This window comes from Cydia amplana, chromosome 11 (assembly GCF_948474715.1).
Source record: "Cydia amplana chromosome 11, ilCydAmpl1.1, whole genome shotgun sequence".
In the NCBI taxonomy this organism is placed as follows: Eukaryota; Metazoa; Arthropoda; class Insecta; order Lepidoptera; family Tortricidae; genus Cydia; species Cydia amplana.
In genome coordinates, this window is record NC_086079.1 from 7,496,170 (window position 1) to 7,519,689 (window position 23,520).

At 40.9% G+C, this 23,520-nt stretch overlaps 1 protein-coding gene across 3 annotated transcripts in view; it reads right to left on the reverse strand.

The window, feature by feature from the left end:
- Positions 1–6,817: 6,817 nt before the first annotated feature.
- The window catches only part of LOC134651934 (breast cancer anti-estrogen resistance protein 1), a 199,253-nt gene continuing 182,550 nt past the window's right edge, over positions 6,818–23,520 (reverse strand). For 2 of the 3 annotated variants that reach the window (XM_063507054.1, XM_063507055.1), the window contains exons 2-10: positions 12,920–13,060; positions 12,373–12,513; positions 12,005–12,096; positions 10,721–10,916; positions 10,067–10,253; positions 9,709–9,949; positions 9,122–9,293; positions 8,295–8,518; positions 6,818–7,716 (exon numbers count right to left, since the gene is read on the reverse strand). In XM_063507054.1, coding sequence (XP_063363124.1) covers positions 7,389–7,716; positions 8,295–8,518; positions 9,122–9,293; positions 9,709–9,949; positions 10,067–10,253; positions 10,721–10,916; positions 12,005–12,096; positions 12,373–12,513; positions 12,920–13,060 — 1,722 coding nt within the window. In that variant the 3' untranslated portion in view covers positions 6,818–7,388. Of the gene's footprint in view, positions 7,717–8,294; positions 8,519–9,121; positions 9,294–9,708; positions 9,950–10,066; positions 10,254–10,720; positions 10,917–12,004; positions 12,097–12,372; positions 12,514–12,919; positions 13,061–17,663; positions 17,778–23,520 lie in introns of all 3 variants that reach the window. The other variant, XM_063507053.1, reaches the window with a different exon arrangement.

The following is a 23,520-nucleotide window of genomic DNA, read 5'->3' on the forward strand; positions in this document are numbered from 1 at the left end:
ATAAGACATTAACCTTTTGAACGCCACAGACGGCATATGACGTCAACGTATCTCACGTTGCGTCGTTGTCACGACATATGCCGTCATATGTCGTGACAACGACGCCAAAGACGGCATTTGACGTCGATCGTTTTTTGATGAAAATCTACTGAAAAAAAACACCCCACTTTTAGGTTGGCATTATTTATTCGCAAAACTAAATTTTACCCCCGTGGCGTCAGTGGCACGGTCATAGACTAGGAATCCTCTAGACTGAGTTTAGAGCAATTATTTCATGAAACCGATGCTGCCAAAAATACGGGGGTGCGGGGGGACGAGGTGAGCGAATCCCGTGCCGTGATTGGTCCGTTCAAAGACACGGACCAATCACGGCACGGGATTGACTCGAAGATGGAGTAAAACTACCGTATAAGTGGCAGAGGGGGTAGCGTTACTATGCTCAGTCTAGAGGATTCCTAGTCTATGGGCACGGCAAATGGATGCGCCGTTTGGCGTTCAAAAGGTTAAGAGCGCTCCAACAAGAAAAGTCAAAATAATGCAAAATTGATGATATTGCTCGATGACATTCAGTACTTTAGGGTCATTATTAGAAACAATGAGTACTTGTTACGGTAAAAGCGTCTTCTTATCTTTAGGAATTACTTTTTAAATATTGGAAAAAGGGCTTATTAAATTAGTAATGATTTTTTTTCTGATGGTTGTTTCCGAAAAACCACGTGAAGCACTAAATTGTGAGCTCGTATTTGTAAATGTTGAGAAGTTTACTCTGGTAAAGCTGGCTATTTTGTATTACTAATACCCTGTACATTAGGAATTACTTTTGACATTTTTCCTAAATACCTTTGAGAAAGAGAAAATCGAAGAAAAACAAACTCAATTTTCTCTCCGAAACAAGTGTCAATTCCTACGAAATTCTACTTAATATCGAAGTCATTTTCATACTCAAGCAATCTGCAGCGTTTGCTTATACTGATGGTATACATTAGTGTTTATGAAATTCTACTATAATTTTTTGGCAATTTTTTGAAAACGACTCTAATATTACCGATGACGCGCGGTCGTGAGCTCAGTGCCGCGGTACTGTGTGCGTGACAGTGCGTGTAAACGGCGACTGAGAAACTTTGATCCTAGTACTGTGTATTTGGTTTTATAGTATAGTATGTAACTACCGGACAGCATTAAAGATATTTGAAATGATCTGATATTTTATAGGTACTAAATTAAAAAATGGCTGAATACAAATGCTTTTGATGACATGTCACAATCAGAATATATAGGTCTGATGATGGAGCTGGGAGGTGGTCACCGGTACCAATCAACCATGCAACTAAACCACTTCGTGTTTCGGCTCGTTTGAGTCGTCTCAACAAGATCTTTGACACAAGATAGGACTCAGGGTCTGATGATGGAGCTGGAAGGTGGTCACCGGTACCAGTCAACCACGCAACTAAACCACTTCGTGTTTGGGCTCGTTTGATTCCTCTCAACGAGATCTTTGACACAAGATAGAACTCAGGGTCTGATGATGAAGCTGGAAGGTGGTCAACGGTACCAGTCAACCATGCAACTAAACCACTTCGTGTTTCGGCTCGTTTGATTCGTCTCAACAAGATCTTTGACACAAGATATTACTGAGGGTCTGATGATGGAGCTGGAAGGTTGGCACCGGTACCAGTCAACCACGCAACTAAACCACTTCGTGTTTGGGCTCGTTTTATTCCTCTCAACGAGATCTTTGACACAAGATAGAACTCAGGGTCTGACGATGAAGCTGGAACGTGGTCAACGGTACCAGTCAACCATGCACCTAAACCACTTCGTGTTTGGGCTCGTTTGATTCGTCTTAACAAGATCTTTGACACAAGATAGTACTGAGGGTCTGATGATGGAGCTGGAAGGTGGTCACCAGTACCAGTCAACCATGCAACTAAACCACTTCGTGTTTGGGCTCGTTTGATTCCTCTCAACGAGATCTTTGACACAAGATAGAACTCAGGGTCTGATGATGAAGCTGGAAGGTGGTCACCAGTACCAGTCAACCATGCAACTAATCCACTTCGTGTTTGGGCTCGTTTGATTCCTCTCAACGAGATCTTTGACACAAGATAGAACTCAGGGTCTGATGATGAAGCTGGAAGGTGGTCAACGGTACCAGTCAACCATGCCACTAAACCACTTCGTGTTTCGGCTCGTTTTATTCGTCTCAACAAGATCTTTGACACAAGATAGTACTGAGGGTCTGATGATGGAGCTGGAAGGTTGGCACCGGTACCAGTCAACCACGCAACTAAACCACTTCGTGTTTGGGCTCGTTTTATTCCTCTCAACAAGATCTTTGACACAAGATAGTACTGAGGGTCTGATGATCGAGCTGGAAGGTGGTCACCAGTACCAGTCAACCATGCAACTAAACCACTTCGTGTTTCGGCTCGTTTGATTCGTCTCAACAAGATCTTTGACACAAGATATTACTGAGGGTCTGATGATGGAGCTGGAAGGTGGTCAACGGTACCAGTCAACCATGCAACTAAACCACTTCGTGTTTCGGCTCGTTTGATTCGTCTCAACAAGATCTTTGTCACAAGATAGGACTCAGGGTCTGATGATGGAGCTGGAAGGTGGTCAACGGTACCAGTCAACCATGCAACTAAACCACTTCGTGTTTCGGCTCGTTTGATTCGTCTCAACAAGATCTTTGACACAAGATAGTACTGAGGGTCTGATCATGGAGCTGGAAGGTTGGCACCGGTACCAGTCAACCACGCAACTAAACCACTTCGTGTTTGGGCTCGTTTTATTCCTCTCAACGAGATCTTTGACACAAGATAGAACTCAGGGTCTGACGATGAAGCTGGAACGTGGTCAACGGTACCAGTCAACCATGCACCTAAACCACTTCGTGTTTGGGCTCGTTTGATTCGTCTCAACAAGATCTTTGACACAAGATAGTACTGAGGGTCTGATCATGGAGCTGGAAGGTTGGCACCGGTACCAGTCAACCACGCAACTAAACCACTTCGTGTTTGGGCTCGTTTGATTCCTCTCAACGAGATCTTTGACACAAGATAGAACTCAGGGTCTGACGATGAAGCTGGAACGTGGTCAACGGTACCAGTCAACCATGCACCTAAACCACTTCGTGTTTGGGCTCGTTTGATGCGTCTCAACAAGATCTTTGACACAAGATAGTACTGAGGGTCTGATGATGGAGCTGGACGGTGGTCACCAGTACAAGTCAACCATGCAACTAAACGACTTCGTGTTTGGGCTCGTTTGATTCCTCTCAACGAGATCTTTGACACAAGATAGAACTCAGGGTCTGATGATGGAGCTGGAAGGTGGTCAACGGTACCAGTCAACCATGCAACTAAACCACTTCGTGTTTCGGCTCGTTTGATTCGCCTCAACAAGATCTTTGCCACAAGATAGGACTCAGGGTCTGATGATGGAGCTGGAAGGTGGTCACCGGTACCAGTCAACCATGCAACTAAACCACTTGGTGTTTGGGCTCGTTTGATTCCTCTCAACGAGATCTTTGACACAAGATAGAACTCAGGGTCTGATGATGAAGCTGGAAGGTGGTCAACGGTACCAGTCAACCATGCAACTAAACCACTTCGTGTCTGGGATGACAACCTTCCAGCTGCACATCAGACCCTGTGAGTACTATGTTGTGTCCAAGATCTTGTTGAGACGAATCAAACGAGCACAAACACGAAGTGGTTTAGTTGTATGGTTGACTGGTACCGGTGACCACCTTCCAGCTTCATCATCAGACCCTGAGTCCTATCTTGTGTCAAAGATCTTGTTGAAATGAATAAAACGAGTCCAAACACGAAGTGGTTTAATTGCATGGTTTACTGGTACCGGTGACCACCTTCCAGCTCCATCATCAGACCCTGAATATCACCTAGTGTCCAAGATCTTGTTGAGACGAATCAAATGAGCTCAAACACGAAGTGGTTTAGTTGCATGGTTGACTGGTACCGGTGACCACCTTCCAGCTCCATCATCAGACCCTGAGTCATATCTTGTGTCAAAAATCTTGTTGAAATGAATCAAACGAGCCCAAACACGAAGTGGTTTAGTTGCATGGTTGAGTGGTACCGGTGACCACCTTCCAGCTCCATCATCAGACCCTGAGTATCACCTAGTGCCAAAGATCTTGTTGAGACGAATCAAACGAACTCAAACACGAAGTGGTTTAATTGCATAGTTGACTGGTACCAGTGGCCACCTTCCAGCTCCATTATCAGACCCTGAGTGTCACCTAGTGCCAAAGATCTTGTTGAGACGAATCAAACGAGCCTAATCATGTTACTACATGGTTGATTGGTATCCGTAACCACCTTCATCATCATCATCAGGCTTCATCATCAGATGCTTAGTATCAGCTCGTTTCTAAACTTAAGATACAAATTAAAGGTTTTATTATATAGCTAAAATAGTTTCACTTTACAACCTATACCATATGCAATGACGAAAAATGAAAATAAGCGAGTACCTAAGTAAGTACGTATAATTTCTTTCTAGTAATAATGACCTACATAAGTATGTATATTTGCACTGGATTTAGTATTTTCGTACCAAATAACATTTTTAGGACTTTGATATTAAAGTACAGTTAGTGTTGTTATGATTGATTTCAATGTGCTTCACGATCGGATCAAAAATGTTTAATCCATCATTGTAGTGCGACCGAGGGAAAATGCGGTGGAAGGGTTCGGCGACCTGAGATCGCGGGGCCTGCTGCAGCGCGTAAAATACCTAAACTCGCTCATCCCCGAAATGTAATAGCACTCTTAAGTTCCGTAGTGACATCCGTAGTCTATGGATTTGTCACTTTTGTTATACCACCGAAGGAATCTCAAATGAAAATACAATAACTTAGATACGAAAATTTGTATATTTTACTTAATTGCATTTTACATGATGATAAATTATAATTCAATATTAAAATTAATATTTTTAAATATGCATTTGTACAATTTCCATCTATAACTAATTAAACTACGACACCTATTTGAAATATATTACACATTGCTAATTTACAACATGCTTTTTACATAGACTACTTCTATCTAGTATGTTTATGTATAAAGTACAAAACGTAAGTACGTACATACATACACAATGCTATTGTAGTAGTGTAAAGATTAAGTAATGAGCCACGAGTCTATGTGACAAGCTGTAGAGTCCAAAGGAGCACTGATATCGTTATTACCAAACTTACTGTGAAAAAAAACAGGTCACTGATTTTAGGATAAGTTACCCTAGTTCATCGATACATACTCGTAGAATTTTTTATTTTCTGATTCATACCAAATTCCATACAGGCCATACGCATCTTAAATTAAGAATCTAAAAATCTATGGTCTCTAATTATTGTCTATGGTTAATGAAAAACGAGAATATCAGAGACCATAAACAGGCAGATTCTTAATCCGTGTAAGCCTTTTAGTCTTAAAACTCCAATGGACCCATTTAACATAATACATTTATAGTTTGAGCGTATTATAGTGATGAGTCAATCGCGATCGTAAAACGTGGTTGCTTGTCCGCTGACCACTGGGTTGTAGCTACCAAATACCGGTTATATTCGCACGGTGACTCGTGAGGCAAGTTTCAGGAACATTTTTGTTCTTTCAGAACAAATAATAGTCTTATTCACGTATAGTATATTATTAAGTCTTCCAACATAAAAATGGCACCAAGAAAAACAGCACCAGGGGCCCGTTTCTCAAAAGCTTGTAACTTGTAATACAAGCGGATGTCACTCTTTGACAGCTTCTGTTAGGTAGGGACTTCCACTTGTATTACAAGTTACAAGCTGTTGAGAAACGGGCCCCAGGACTCTATTTAATAAAGCTATACAAGTTACAATTTCACAAGTTTTTGTCAGCGCTTGTAAAATTGTAATTTGTAGCATTATAATTTAGGTCCCAGTAGTATAATATCAATAACTGACATAAATTGCGCAATGATATTATACTTATGATGTTAACAATTAAGATATGACAACCAGCCGATCGTTAGAAATGAAACGCTATGCCCTAGGCATAGAGTACACTTTCACACTTACACAATCTACGTACTCAATCTAACTAGCTGATGCAAAATTGTATAAAATCTGGACGGACAACTCAACTCACTACTGCAAATGAGCATCCAGCAATTAAACTCTTACAGTTGACATCCGTGTCGTTTAAATAAATTCGCCGAGGCATACAAACTACGTTGATCCGATTAGGATCCCGATAGTCGACTAGTACCAATCTTCAAGTATCTTTATTTCAAAAAACCAACGCAAATTGATTTCTTGATAAACTTTTTACTAAACATGTGATAACACCAAAGGCCTATAGATAAAAAATTACAATAAATTGACATCACAATAGTATTGTATTTCATTATGGCATGGCTCCTTAGCTCAAAAAGCACAATATAAAACTTTTGGTACCTAGTTAAGAGTTCAGCTTTTTATTAGCTTCTGATGAATCCAGTTTATCAGAGATACGTTATTATAAGTTTAGACGTCTGTGTGTAAGTGTAAGACCTGAGTGGACGCTCGAAGCGGAGCGTTCGGCGGGGCGTGCAGCGTGGCGTCGAGCTCCCAAGGGATTTGAGCAGCGTGCACTAAGGCCGCTCCTATACGTTTGCATTTGTTTGACATGCACGCCGCACGCCCCGCCCCGCTGCACGCCAAACATGAGCGTCCACTCAGGCCTTAAATACACTTAGAGTACATCATATAACTCTGTAGCGTCCATTCAAAATGCGTTGTGCGCGATGCCTCACCTGATTCTTTTGAGCGTTGATAAGCATGGTAACTATCGGAACCCTATAAATTACTAATGGCAGCCTTTAATTTATTGTAAGTAGATCATATTTATGCTAACATTAAATACAAATATTTCGTCGTCATTATGGCAGTCATGTTTACATTTTGTAGCTACATACGTGGGTATTATCTCGACAATTCTTTGGTAATGATTTGCATCCTAACTCCTTGATGAATAATGATTATGCCTTTTTTCTAGTTTTCTTGCATAACTTATGTAGGTACCGACGCGTTTTAACTTTAACACCGTATGCATCGTACCTTTTAGGATAGTTCACTATGTATATCTGTCCGGTAACCTCAAATAGAGGCGAAATATTTAACACCAAACAGCAAGACCTGCGCAGCAGATTATGTTAAACTTGTATAAGCTTTACATGCAATTGTCTTTAATCCAACACCAAAACGCTTTCCACATAGCCAACGTGATATTTTTCACAGCCTAACGTTCAAAAGAACCGTCCGTCGTACACTCCAAATGGCTCCGCTGGTACTTTACATTCACAAGGACGTCACTGGCTTTAATTTCTTTCAAAAATTTCCACTATTATATCTGAAGAGTGGCCAATGAAGGTGGCGTAGGGTTATGCGGCGTGCAGGGCGTCAGAGGGGTGGTGGGTGCGGAGGGGGCGACGGCCGTCGCGGGGGTGAGCGGCGTGTCAGCCGGCGGGTCGGCGGCACGAACCAAGACCCGCCTTAACTCTTGAGCTCTTGCGGCTAACGTTCGGGCAGCCTCGGCCATCTCCGCCACGGCGTTTGCACACGGGAACTGTTGAGCAGCGGACTTGGTCTTGGCGACGGTGGCGGCGAGCGCGTCTGACAGCGCGTCGGAACATCGGAGGGCTCGCGACTTTAAGCCGGCGTGCTGGGCGCTCCTGTTGGACAAACAAATTGTGAGAACTGAGGAAATTGGTGTCACAGATGGAACAGCAAACGTCGATCAATATTCAAATCAAAGACCATTTTTAGGGTTCCGTACCCAAAGGGTAAAAACGGGACCCTATTACTAAGACTCCGCTGTCCGTCCGTCCGTCCGTCCTTCCGTCCGTCCGTCCGTCCGTCCTTCCGTCCGTCCGTCCGTCCGTCCGTCCGTCCGTCCGTCTGTCACCGGGCTGTATCTCACGAACCGTGATAGCTAGACAGTTGAAAATATCACAGATGATGTATTTCTGTTGCCGCTATAACAACAAATACTAAAAACAGAATAAAATAAAGATTTAAGTGGGGCTCCCATACAACAAACGTGATTTTTGACCGAAGTTAAGCAACGTCGGGCGGGGTCATGGGTGACCGTTTTTTTGCTTGTTTTGCTCTATTTTTTGTTGATGGTGCGGAACCCTCCGTGCGCGAGTCCGACTCGCACTTGGCCGGTTTTTTGATTCCTATTAATATTGTGGCAAAACCCTCTGAAAGCGCTTGCTTATACCTAGTTCTAATCTAGGTAGGTACTCACCGATGGACCGTATCCCCAACGTGCACGATCCGGTGCGCGCTAAGCACGACGAACTTGCCATGCGCGAGGAAGACATCAGGCGGTTGTCCCATCTCCACAGTCCGTAAGAACGCCTCGACGGCGGTGGCGAGGTGCGCTCCGTACGTGGCCGCTTGTGCTGCGTAGAACGCGGCGAGCTGACGGTCGTCGGCGGGCAGCCGTGTCGCTGCTGCTACTGCGCTGACCTGTGACAAATGACATATTGATAAGCGTTAATTCGATAAATTTCATTTGGCCTAGCTTAGAATATATAAAACATAATGAAATTGAAAGGTTGCGAATCATGATGAACCAAACGCATGACATCTGGTCGCTGAGCTGTGCCTCAATTACTTACTGCTTGGTGCAGTCGCAAACCGAGCGCGGTCAACAAAATCGGCCAAGTGCGAGTCGGACTCGCGCACGGAGGGTTCCGCACCATCAACAAAAAATAGAGCAAAAAAATCGTGTTTGTTGTATGGGAGCCCCCCTTAAATATTTATTTTATTTTATTTTTAGTATTTGTTGTTATAGCGGCAACAGAGATACATCATTTGTGAAAATTTCAACTGTCTAGCTATCGCGGTTCATGAGATACAGCCTGGTGACAGACGGACGGACGGACGGACGGACAGCGAAGTCTTAGTAATAGGGTCCCGTTTTTTACCCTTTGGGTACGAAACCCTAAAAACGTGATATACCTACCTTTGCTCTTGTGCCCTTCTGGCATATTTTGACACAACTTACTATTATGTGCTGTGACTGCTGTGCTCATACGCTTATTAACTATAATAAGGTGGTGTAGGTACCTCGCCGGCATGGTCGGCATCCCTCACAAGCGCGTCGAACGACGCCCGTAGCTTGTCGGGTAATGCAGCGCGGATTTCGGCGTTCCGCCGCCCCACCGCCGTACGTGATTCTAGGCGGACGTAGTCGTACTCTTCTGTCCATTCGTGTTCTGGAACTGTGCCTGCTGACCGCCTGGACAAAACGAAACACCGGTTAATTTATAATGAATAGCTTGCGTCATGAAGTCGATTTCAACAGATCTTGTCGAGTCAACTAGTGGAAGACTTCGCTGCGTCTTCTGCTCGTATTGTCGGATTTAAGTGACCGTGACAGCGTATGTAATACAAGTTAATTATTCGTAGAATAAATAGCGAAAGCCTGAATTCTTGATTTCCGCTTTTAAAGTGCACCGTCAGAATTGGTTACAGTTTTTATTCGACTATAAGAGGTCTTAATTAATAAGTAACGACACATTCCCATCTATAAAAGCAACTGCTCGCCTGACATCCTCAGTCTCATGTCTCTCTCATCTCAGTTGGTTCTCACTCGTTCTAACGACTCTGGCTTAAACATTTGTATGAATGTTATGCTTGTTGAGGGATCTTACCTGAATAATAGCGACGCATTCCCATGTATGAATGAAGCCGCTCGCCTCACATCCTCTGTCAAGGACCTCGCACACGCAACCAGCTGGTCAAGGGCATCTTGCGTCCCGTCTGTGGGCTCACGCTCGCGTTCTAACCGCTCGGGCGCCCAGTCGCCAGCGTCCAGCGCTGATGTCGCCTCGTGTGTTATGCGCTCCGCGTCCTTCAGGGCTTTTACTAGTGGCCGTAGCTTTACTGCGATGCCTGGAAATAGTAAGGTTAAGTTATTTGTTCTTAAATTAATCATTATACAATATGCAGCAGAACTGGAATTTCTTACAAGACGATATCTACGTAAAGTCTGCCACTGGCCCTAGTTACCTTTGTCCTGCGCATCATGCGCGTTGGCGAGCGTGGCGTCCGCGAACACGGCGAGGTCGTGCAGCGCGGCGCGCAGGCGCGCGCCCGCCACGCGCACGTCCAGCACGCGCGGCCGCAGCGCGCCGCGCCGCCGCCAGCCCGGCGTCACGTACGACAGCAGCCGAGACACTGCCGCTGACGCTTCCTCCTGCGACAATAAATTGATATTGTCAGATTTAGGAATAATGGTGTCGTACCTATCCCTATCTAAACAATATGGACTACGAGTATAAGGAAGGATGCATGATTTGACGTACAATCAAAGGGTTGACCACCACGGAAAAATTGTGTTTTCAAGCAAAATAATTGCTGGTAGGTACAAGTATTCCAGCGATAACGCTGCAGTATATGAGTGAGTTTCGGAACCACTCTGGCGCTGTCTTATTTCCCCAAACACACGGTTATGCTGTGTTCGTAAAAAGAAAGATGTGCAAGTGAACCGCTAATTGCTAGCAATAATAATGGTAATGGCGTCACAAGATAGCGGGAGCGCTCGCAAACGGAGCACATTATATTTAAGTAGGTATCGATCTGTTTGAATGTACCTACGGATATCAGTGAGACGCGCAGAGGCGTTAAGAATGTGTAAAAATGTACCAAATGTGTGTAACTTGCCTGTAATCTCTCCAGCGCCTCGAGCGCCGCGTCACAGGGCAGCGGCAGGGCGCGCGACCGCGGCACGTCATACGTGCTCGAGTGTGCGGAGCTGCCCGAGTTGGCGGACGCGCTGGATGTGGCCGATGTGAGGGACCCGGTTCCGCTGCACGCCGAGTCTGCGCTGGCGGGGCGGGGCGCGCGCGGGGCGTCATACCTGGCGAAGAAAATTTGGTCAGAAAATTGGATTTTAGCTTTGTGATCTTAGCTCATTGTGGTTTATACATAACGATATAAAAATTAGACACCTATATGTAACTTACATATATCAGCGCGCCTCAGACCAAGGATACATTTCATGCAATTTCGAGCTGTGAAAACGGGAGGGCCTGAGCCCGGTGCCGTGGCCTTAATAGTTGGATAGGATCTACCTACCTTCTACAATTTCACAGAGCTCCTGTCCACAATGTGTGGAAAGGAAAGAGCACGATTCGACGTTTTGGTTTTAGATAGTCTGTTGTGACTGGAATTAGCTGGAATTAGGAGCAAGGATATATTATGTTACGTTTTGATCTTATTAGGACTGCAGACTTAATTCAATGTAAGTAGTTATAGTTTTAAATCAAAAAATTACAAAACTACATACAAAACTCGCATGGACCACCTACTTATACGCATCTTGAAAGCAATCCTTGAAATACCAGGCCGAGCATCACATTAGGTAGGTAAGCTGTTTTCTTTCCCGCGTCATGTTTACTTACTCATTTTAATAACGTAATGGAAATTCTCAAGTATATGTACCTACGCAGGGAACCGCACAAACACATTATGCCTACAGTATGCGTGCCCTTTCTGGTCCAATGAACTTTAGGGTGAGACGAAGGTAAGGTACTTAGGTACATATGTAGGGACTTATCTAAGTTCCGACACGTATTCGCGCCTTCCCTTTTGTTTTAAGTAAGATGTTTGAATGTCCTTCTGAACGGGTGACTTCGTGTCGTCGTGATGAAGTTCTCTTGTTCAGTAAATATCCTACAAAGTTTTGCTTTGAATATAGGTACTTAGATTGTATTTTTCAGGGAATAACAGACGCTGGGAACGTATCCTTCCAAGTCTAAGAAAGATGAGGCCAACCACTTCTTGCGAGTACCCAAATAGCTAACAAGAATGAGAATTGACAGAGTAAAGATGCATGTCACGCCTGAACGTCCGAATATGGACCGGGAAAGGTGGAATATTATTTCATTGCCATATGCAACGCTTTAAAATTAAAGGAGAAAACGTAGTAGGATTAAAAGCACGAACCAGTCACCGATGGGCCTTGGGGAGTCATAGTTGCCAATCCTCTGCACTGGCATGGGCGCGCGAGGCACATCGTAATGTGAGCATTCTTCTATCTGAAATGACAACAATATTAATGAAGGTAAGTATTTTCTACTGTTATAATTCCAATGACTATTGTAAGCAGGTAAACACGGATTTATGGGTTTTATGGGATAGGATTATTTTAACTAATATTTGCAGGAGTTATTTCAACAATGTCAGCAACTATTACGTCAGCGGCGTTGGATGCGCAATGAGCTATATGAGCAAAGGGACAATGACCGCGGGCATATTCAACCTTATATCAAAACCATAAAGACTGGCCTGTGATGGCGTAAGTTTCTTCTTACCTTAGTAAACGCCGGCGACTGCTGCGCCGGCAGCGGTTGGTGCGCAACAGGCGCGGGGGTGCGTGCGCGCCGTCGCTGCAACGCCGCGCTTGCGTCAAATACGCCCGCTACAATGCGTAGGCGGTTGCCCGGGCATATTCCCTGAAAATAAGATATCGTAGGTTAGTTGTGTCACATAAAGATCAGTGCAAGGTAAATTGTAAAAGTTTTTGCTTAGTTTGCGATGTGTAGTCCGGTTCGAAGGACCAAGTTGCTAAACAGGGCGACGTCCAGCGCGAAGCTCAAGACCAATCGAGATAGCGGCGTACTGTGGTCGCTTAGGTCGCCATGATATTAAGTCAAGTAAGTCATGCTGCTTGCTTACCTGGCGTCCCCTGAGCGAGTACTACCTACCTATTGTACTCAAGTACTGTAAGCGGGTCGCCGCTCCGGAACGTCGCCACCAAGCTCGCGAACTGGACGCACGTAACGCGACCGGCGCCCAGTCTACGAGTGCGTCCAGTCCGCTGCCTAACTCCGCAATGTTGTACGTTGTACGATAACTAACCTGGCGTCCTCTGAGCGAGCATAGCCACCAACCCTCGCTGCCGCCCGTATTCTGCTCCAGCACGGTCAGCAGGTCGCCACGCCGGAACGCCAACTCGTCGGGCGACTCCGCTATGTTGTCGTACAACGCTCGCGCCATGCACTGTAACAATGAGAGATGATTTTATGAGTATAAATTGTGTTGATACATACTAGTGAATCTACGTAAATATGGTCGGCATAAAAATGTTGAGTGCATCTCCTCTTTTCTCACTTGGCCATTTACTGAAGAGCTTATATGTCTTTATTCAAAAGACAAAAGGAAGAGGTACCGCTCTGTTGAAATAATATGGCGGTTTTGATGGTGTCGAACCTAATATCCCAGAGAATACGTAAATATGACTAAAGTTCGCCTTCTAAAGTTTCTGCGAGAAAAAAATCTAGGACCACTCAATGGAACTTTGAAATTATTTGTTTCAGTGAAAGCACCATGTATACTATTTCGTAGGTTCTTCAAATTCTGAGAAACTTATTGATACGAGAGTCCGCCTTAAAGTTTCTGACCCTGCTGGCACAGTGTAGGTATAAATATCCGCGAAAGAACCCATGTGTTGTGCCTATTATTAAGCCCTCGTTGAGCGTTTGACACCCTCGCCCACATAATTTGGCATTTGGCGCATGCGTGTGCAGCTGCAGCGCGTCCTATATCATGATAATGACAGATCACAGACATATACGAATGGATGTCGGATGTGTGCTTCCACCGCAAGTAGAAGGTATAAAAACTTTGGGTTACATACAGATACTTTATTAAATTGCACAACGGGACTTAATCGCGTATCTAAGTTTAAATCTTAGATACCTACGCGATTAAGTCCCGATGTACAATTTAATAATGTGTAAAAATCGTGAAAGTATAAATCAGTGTTATACAGATACTTATACATAATGTCATAATAGCAACCGATTCTCATCATTTAAAACATTTTTCTACTCCAGCACTTAAATGTGTCAATTAAATGACTGACAGTGATATCTAAAGCAATGTCATTTGAATGCTTTGTCTATAGGCTCATAAGATGACTGCTAGCAGTCATCTTATGAGTATAATACAACTGCTTTATTTTTTTTAAAGATACAAGTTCCGATCATCTTGATTGAAAGATGTATGTTTTCATTTACAATAATAACTCTTTTTTTTTTAAATAATAACTCAATTTTTTTTAAATAATAACTCTTTTTTTTTAATAATAACTCTTTGTTTTTAATAATTACCTTTTTTTATTATTCCTTTTTTTTTTTTTTTTTTTTTTTGCTGCAGCTGTCATAGAAAAAGTAATGTATGCAACAGCTCATAATTGGTTCTTAAAATTCGCGGGTCTTTTTTTACAAAACTCGACTACGTCTCGTTTTGTAACTTCGACCCTTGAATTTTAAGAACCCTTATTATATCACTGTTGCATAAACTACTATTGTTTACGATTTAGTTTTTTTTTTCATTCTTGTATCGATCAAATTTCCTATAAACTATAAACAAAAAACTTACGCGACAATAAAATAAATAAATGGGTTTTACGACAAACGTGTAGGGCTTGCAAATATTCGAAACTTTCAGATATTCGAATATTCGACTTTTTCTGACGACGTATTCGAATATTCGAATAATTATTCGAATATTATAAAAAATAAGAAAAGGAACGAGAAATCGGTTTATTATCGTTTTACACAAAAGCTTTTTTCACATATTGCTAAAACTAAGGATATTTGGCAGAAATCCGTTAGCGAGACGGGTATATTTACCTAAAATATTTAAATCTTAGCTCCTGTTGGCTCTTAATTGACTAGATTTTATCATCCTACTATTTATAAGATGCCCACATTTCTAAAAACAAGTAAAACGCCAAAATTAGACGTATTTAATATTTCTAGATAAAACTTATTATAAATGCGTCTTTGCGTGAAATAATATAACTTTAACCATCCAAACACCTAGGAATGTAAGACATTTTTTTTAGTAGGTACCTAATTAAAGGCCTTTAATTTCATTGTATTTTGAATCTTTATTGACTTTATTTGTTTTGGCAAGTTATTATTCCTAATGGTCGGCTAATTATATAATATTCGAATATTTAAGGGAAAAAGTTAGTTGAGTACTGGGTGGATTATTCGTCAGCTAAAGGTGCATGGTTAGATTACCAAGTTGGGCAGGTTTGGTATGATTAAATTTGAGAATTGCGATAAGTGGCAAGGTTTAGACTTCAAAAATTCGCTTAACGTACGCTTATACTGAATAAACAGAATGACCCTTTAACTTAAAACTTACGCACCGTAAAAATAACATACTTTTTGATTTCGTTTTCTTTTAAATTGAGTCAGGTTTCACTGTATTCACGAAGTCTATCGAAAGGAATACAGTAAAAATATTATTTCCTTCGTATTTGGGTACCTACCCTTCCTCATTCACTGTAAATACCCGTAAAACACACAGAAACTGTAACTACAGCGGATGACATAGATTTTTTTATAGTAATAAAAAATATTCGAATATTCGAAACCTGAGCGGCCGAATATTTGAATATCAAAACAGGTCGAATATTCGACATATTCGAATATTCGAATTGCAAGCCCTACAAACGTGCCCTACAGGCGGTCTAGCATGAGTTGCGTTCTCGCGCGCGACTCCATACATCTGGCGCGACTTCAAGTATGGAGTCGCGCGCGAGAACGGAACTCATGCTAGACCGTCAGAGCAAAATCATCGGCAGTGATCTTATGTCTGCGGTTCTATATCGTAATAATGGCGGATTGTGCAACCGAAAGTTGGGGTAGGCCATCCATGTCCGTTTCCGACAAAATGTTTATGCAATTGATAACTTAATTAGTAGGTAGCTATCTGATGCAGAGGCGATGTAATAACCACGTTCTACCTAATAAACAACTGACAAATTTAGCGATCGTTTGCGAGTCTACTTATATGTCTGCGGTTCTATATCGTAATAATAGCGGATTGTGCAACCGAACGTTGGGGCAGGCCATGTCCGTTTCCGACAGTGTTTATGCAGTTGATAACTTCATTAGTATCTGATGCAGAGGCGGTGTAATAAAATAACGTTATGGTAGGCAGTGGCTGAAGCGGCATCCTTTGATTAGGTATCGCGTTGTCGGAAATTGGTTCTAATTCCAATACATAATTGGGAATTAGGATTATATGTACTAAGTGGTTGTCTCAATTTAACGCAAATGTTTAAGAGTTCAGACAGATTTTGAATTTGAATAATCGTTTTATCAGAAAATGAAGAAGCGCGGTTTGAAAGACGCCATAAAGCTTTTGAAAACGCAAATTTATGAGCTAACAGAGGGCCGAAGTAGATTAAAGAGTATGAAATTATTAAAGTATAGATCAAATATCAGATGGGATTAGTTAAAATTTTAACATACATAATTATAAATAAGTAACGGATTAAAATTTTAAAAGGTAGAATGGTGTGTCACAGATGCTGGCAAGATTTTATAGTTTAATTGGATCAGCTAGTCGAACATGTTTCCTGAATAGTCCAGGTAATTTTAATAACAAACGTATCTCACTAACCACCATTTGATCACAGGGTATTTTTATATAAATTGATACAAACAACAACAATGGTATAGTTTTTTTGGGTTACATATAACGAGCATCCGGCCCCGGTTACCAAATGGATTTTTTAGTCAACTATTAAAGTATAACGATATCGTTACCGATTAGGAGTAATCTTACCCTCACATGGGATAAGGGTGTCGTACGAGGCGACTAAGTCCACAAACGAAGCAAAAAGCTGTTTCGTCACAGGGGAGATGGACCTCTTAGCATTGGCTTGCAATCCATCTAGGAGAAGGATACTCCAAAATTAAATCCCGGAATGGAGTTACCGCAAGGCGCGAGTAGGGTCCAACCTGAAATAAGCGGCAGATTCCTGCAGCTGACCTGTCTCCACACGTATTGGCTGGCCTTTCCTGTGGGTTAAGACAGTGAAGCCGAGAGGGTAATGCAGGTGCTGGGCATCCCTGCGTTTCCTTAATTCCGTCCCAGGCGGTGTTAAGTCCGGAGAGGTCATTGTCTCTCCGATTTGCACCATAAATCGTCTGCAATAGACGCAAAGGCCAATGAGGAGTAATCTTGGTAGTCAGGAAATTAATTTAAATGGAAGGATTGTGATTTGGCTGTTTAAATACACAATATACATACAATTTAATAATTAGCGTAGGCACTTTGCTATAAGTTTCAACAATGTTGAAATATGGGTTTGAGAAGTAACATAAAAGAGCTTTTTTTATTTATTATCGATTTTCTTTTTTCGTCAGGTTTAGATAATTTTTTGTCGATAAAAATAGTTTCCTATTCTGTACCATATAATAAGCGCATTTTTCACCGTTTGTCCTACAAAATCTTCCACTGAGTTACGAAAACGTATGATATTTTTATAACTCAAGGGAAAATGACATAGTACCTTCATAATTGGGATTTTGTATTAATTCTGTCAGAGTGAAAAGCGATACAAAATGACCAAATTTAATAAAATGTAAAAAAAAATTCGTCAACAAATAAAACAAATTCCCAAAAGGCCACCATATATCATAGGTATATCAGTTCACGAATATCACGACAATATCGTATTTTAAATAATAACAGAAAAAAATTTTGCTTTGGCAGAAATTCAACCCTCCTCCCGAACCAACTCGGCTTCAGAAGCTTGCCCGTACATACATAAAATATTAGACGAAAAACTGACCCTTTTCGGCTGTGCCGGCTTTATACTCCTCAAGTAGCATCCCTTGCAGCTTTTGTACACGTTCGAAATATAAACTCGAATATTCACTGTGTCCGGCATCTTCACATAATAACACTCACTCGCGTATTATAATTATTAAAATATATTTCCTTCAGTCCGCTCCCGTCGGAGAAGCGAATGGTACTGAGCCGGGAGAACGATTGCCAATTAATTTAATAACTTATTTGTTGTTTTGTTGCGGTTTGATAATGAATCATGAAAGCGTCAGTCACGTAGCTATGTACAATAGGCACTTAGACGCAAAACAATAATACATCTTAAAATTTACAACATAATTTAGAATTAGAAGCTGTCCTTTAAATAGGCTAAAAACACATTATTGGAAACTTTCGCGTTTTGAACACATATTAACTCACATTTATAGACGCGTCTATAAATATTACCTTTATTTACCGACGATTTAAAAACAGAGTGTTAAGCATAAGTTAACATGAAAAATAGGAATGAAAAATCCTACTGGGCCGATTTATTTCAAGTTTTGTCCGTATTCTGACACATTTGTTATATTATAAATTTGGAATTAATTGTCTATTAGGTATGTCTATTTAGAATCACGAGCTCTTTCGATCCTAATAGGAAGGAGAAAAAATTGGTATTGTAAAACTGTAAATACTATTTTACACATAAATATGTAATAAAAAAAACACATAAATATTAATCCACATAAGTAGGTCCATTTTTGAAATTCAATTTAAATACACGGTATCATGCATGATACCTATTTCCTTCTACATAAATATGCTATGCACAGTTACCTACCGGAAACTAATAAAGTAATCAACAATCAAAAATAAAAAATTGTTTCTGTTTACTTGCGTCAATTTCGTAACAATTTTAAGGATGGAACTTTTAGGTAAATAGAAATGACACAAAGAACAACTAATGAGCATAAAATAATAATTAAAAATTATAAAAATATAGGTAGATAAATAAAAGAGAGGTAGAAGTGTACCTATGTCAATTAAATATAGGTTTGTGTTATTTTTGAAATATCGTTTTTTTTTTAGCATTGATCTAGAATAAGTACCTAACTATAAATAAATTCAAGTTTATTTAAACCTATTATTTGAACGTCAGATATGTGTTAGTAATCAACAAATCCGACAGTTTGAAGGCATAGTACGTGATCATGCTAAGTAATCGATTGAAGGATTACTCATGTATTATACTGAGTTTAACACATTTAGCAGCTTTACCTCCCAAAATAAGCACGAATGCAAAATAAGGATGCTGCGTCACCTATCAAAGAATGAGTAATGGACCGGACTAATCCGTAGTTCAATGGAACCGGCAAGCTTTATAGAACATGAATGGTGAGGTCATTGTCTGACCTCTGGCGCCGACTACTAAACTATCAAAGACATCCCTATAATAAAAAAATACTTTTCCTTTAATAATACTATAAACCAACATAGCATTAACCGCAGAAAAACATCCATCTTTCCACAACAAAGAAGCAGATTTTGTAAAAATTTGCATTTATTTTAAACTTTTTGCGGTTACGGGTCGCATAATAAGCTAAACTCAAGTCGTAAAGTTCTTTGCGAGAATCTGACAGGTGGCTCATTAAGTTTTAAAAATTCTACACAAAAATAACCATCTCTCCGACATTTCTCCAGCTTAGAATAAGCACAGTTTTTCGACTGACTTCCCAAGAACGCGATTTTCAAAATTACATAATATCAATTTATTTCAAACTTAGTCCCCCATACTATTTAGAATCCAGATATCTAGAAGTCGCTTTTGACAAATAAAAGAAAATTAAACTAAGTACCTTGTTTATTTTAAAATCTGGAACAGGCACTTACGATGCCGCGAGCATCCAGGTTAGTCCGATGACCTAGAAATCTGCACCCTTTACGGAGTCAGTGGTCAACCAGGCACGTGTGTTAGCGAAGTGAGCCGTAGTTTTCGCGGTTGAGTGAAGACGCCATGTGGTACACCGTACACCGGTCGAAAATCAATGGCTGCCGGTAGGGGACTGAATGGCGGGGCGACCTAGGAAGGTCGCGTTTTGCTCCCGTAGTACGCGAAGGGTTAGCGCGCATGCGTACCTGGAATACCGGCTTTAGTTTTTTATTTATATCGTAAATAAAACCTTTAGTGGGATTGAGGATTTGGGAATAGATACTGATGTTTACGGGGGGAGGATACCCCTTCGGCCGTGTACGTAACCGACCTTTCGTAACTGGTAACGAAGGAAGAAAAAATGATCTTTGTACGATACTGGTTTCGAATAAAGATCATTTTTTTCTCGTACGTAATCAGTCACCATCTTTCGAAGGTGGTTCGTAACCAGTTACATAGTAAGAATTAATTTTCTTCATACGATCCTTCGCCTAGACTAAGTAAGGACTAGATTACATAACGAAACTGACTGACTGACTGACATATGAACGCACAGCCCAAACTGCTAGTTCTAGAGATTCCAAATTTGGCACGTAGGTTCCTTATAAGGTCTAGGGGTGCACTAAGAAAGGATGTTTCAAAATTCACCCCCTAAGGGGGTGAAATGGGGGTTCAAAGTTTGTTTGGGGAAAACCTCATTTTTTAGTAGTCTTAGTACGCCGGCGAAGCCGCGGGAAAAAACTAGTTAATTACAAAGAAAGGCTTAATAGATCTATATTATCATTTAATTATAATTTGGTGCACCTAGTACACTAGCAACTGTATAATGAATTAAAATAATTGCTTGGCGCATAATGTAATGATCCGTTTAAGGGCATAATTTAGTATCGTATTCCCGATTTAGGATCAACTCGTCACACCAAAATTTTGTTCTAACCGGTCATACTGCAGAAAGCAATAATATTTGTTTCAACCCGTCACAAGTAAATTTAGTTCTATTAAGTCACATAGGAATTTTGTAGCTATTGATGATTAAAACATTTTGACTCAGTTACGTATGAGGAATAGATAGTCTTTTTTCGTAATTTCAAATAGAAAATTTCTTCTCTCGTAACTATGGTTACGTACGAAGAAAAAATAATCTTTATTCGAAACCAGTATCGTACAAAGATCATTTTTTCTTCCTTCGTTACCAGTTACGAAAGGTCGGTTACGTACACGGCCGAAGGGGAGGATACCGAGAAAAGAAGTTGTGCTGTATTACAACGGATTTTACTTTTTTGTAAGGAAACTGTAGGCTATAATCTAACTAAAGTGCATTTTAGATTTAATGTACTCGTGTAGATTATGTAAATACAGTTAACTATTGTGATATAAGATCATTACCATCATTAGTACTTAATTCCGTCTGAAATGTGACTACTCGTATAGCGAAATGAGAGAGGGAGTGAAATGGGAGCAAATAATTGCTACGAGTACAATTACGAGGTACCTACCTATTAATGGCTATTATGTTGAAATTGAATAACATTAACTGCTAATAAATAATTTTCTGTTCTCGATTAAATACGAGTATCTTATAGCTGTCGCTCGATAAAACTTCAGGTTTTTACCTACACGGAAATCATACCCTGAGTTTATTAAACTTTAATCTGTATCAGGAAACAGCCGCCAGTTGAAATCGCGGGCTCTAGGGGTTCAATTCAACTTGTTTCTCTCAACAAAGCGACTCTATAGCCATTTTTTTTATCCCTAACGCAAATATCTGTGCACTTGTGTGACTAAATATGTGTGACTTCGTATTAGCGCTCAGACGAATAAACCTTTTGATCTAGTTTAAAGGTGGTTTGTTATAATCGGGTCCCAACCTAAATCCTCAATCTCGTGGTTTGTAGGTACAATAGTAGGATAACCAATGCCTTATTTACGGATTGACCAGATTAGTTGCATCTATTTATACTATACATATATAGGTGTATGTACCTCTATACTTACATCAGCGCTGGTTCTTATATATGTTATTTTAACTCATCAGAGTGCACTAGGTACTATAATTTTTGCCGGATTTTTACCAAATATCAATCTTTAATATATTTTCAGGGCCACGTCGCGCCCTATCAAAAGCAAAGTCGAATCGCACCCCACAGGCGCTGTTAATTAACCAAGTCTCCCACACCGATGCAATCGGTACGATATATTGGAAAATTGAAAGCTATTTCGTCCACTCCAATAGTACCTACTCGTAAATTGCAAAATGCGTTTGTAAATGATGGCGGGCCTGTGTCAGAATGGGGTCAATCGTCTGGCGCCCCGCGCCCACTGTTTTCTTTATTATTAGTTTTAGTTTTATTGTTAGTGAACGCTAATGAAGCGGTTAGCCGCGGAAACTTAAATAACTAAGAAAACAACTGCGGAATGTTTTCTTGTTTTTATTGAGAGTAACCTGTGGAATCTATTAGATACTTCTGGATGAGATTGGCTCAGGACCGGGATAAGTGGCGTACTCGAAGAGAGGCCTATGCTCAGCAGTGGGCGATAAAAGGCTGATATGATGATGATGATATTAGATAGGTACAGTACTACAGTATCTAGACAACCTAGTACCTAGTAGTGAATTTTTGGTACTGATGAGTACCTAAGCCTGACAGAACTTCTCACGTATAACTATAAGCAATCGTCACCACGAATGTGGCAATTAATAAAAGTTGCAATCGAATTTAACTGTCACTCTTTGCTTCGATGCCACTTGTACTGGAGAATACATTATTTAAATTAGTTAAACTCCAGAGCAATGAAAACGGGTGTACATTTTCTTATTGTTATTGGCGTTATTGCACTTACGCCAACGAGTAGGTAATTTTACGTATTTATCAACTAAAGTAGGTGTCGACGCTTTCTTTAGAAATCAGCTGACACACGCGATAGTAATAAAATAAATCTAATAACTAATAATAGGTACCCAATTGTTTCGACGCTAGAAAGTTGAGGCCTTTTAAAAGTCCGCGTATTTGCAACGCAAAAAACATATTGACATTCATCATCGTGACATTTTAATGGAAATTCGTAGTAGCAAAAACGTCTGCTTCCACTCGTGGCCACTTAAAGAGATAAGAAGTAAAATGCAGGAGCAAATTAGATGCCGTATCAGCAAGAAGTCAAGAAGTGCTTATTACAGTGGCGTGTGTTAATCGTATCGCTTACAGAGTGCAAGGGGGCAACCTAAATGCGGGGATCTTTCTCTTTTACTCTCATTAAGACGTAATTAGAGAGACAAAGAAAAATGCCCGCATTTGACGAACTTCGAATTTCGCGGTTATTATAGGTCATCGATAGTTGTAATTAGGGTCGAGCCTACATTTTTTTACCGCCAATTATGAATGTTGGAGATAACATAAAACGACAAGAAATATGTATTAGTCAACCGGGAAATTGCATCAAAACGCTTTCTTCAGACTTCAGAAAATACGACCGAAAACTAGAGTGCTTTCATCCCTAATAAGTTTGTTTTTCGCGCATCTCCATTTGTTACGGTTCTCGAGACCACGTAACACCTGGTTACTTTAAGCAAGCGAAAGCTCCCGCTACTAAATTTATTTTATCCTTGATTAGTTGATTTTTGACGCATCTCCAGTTGTTACGGTTCTCGAGACCACGTAACACTGGTTCGATTGAGTATTGATCTCCCCTGTCCTCTAAGTAATCGGAACACCCTGAACTGCAGAAGTGGCTGCGACCGCAAGGACGCTCCGTATCCCATCCTTTAACAACTCGTTAGAGATTCAACGAGCGAGATACAAATATATGAAGTACATAAGTGTGTCCCTCTCTCTGCGTTTGTCTTGCATAAGTGCGACAAATGACTTTGATAAAAAGTGCACATGGCGTGTATAATGGCGAAGCCGACGGCGGCGCCTTTTTCCAAGCCCTGAGGAAGAGATGCTACTTGTTT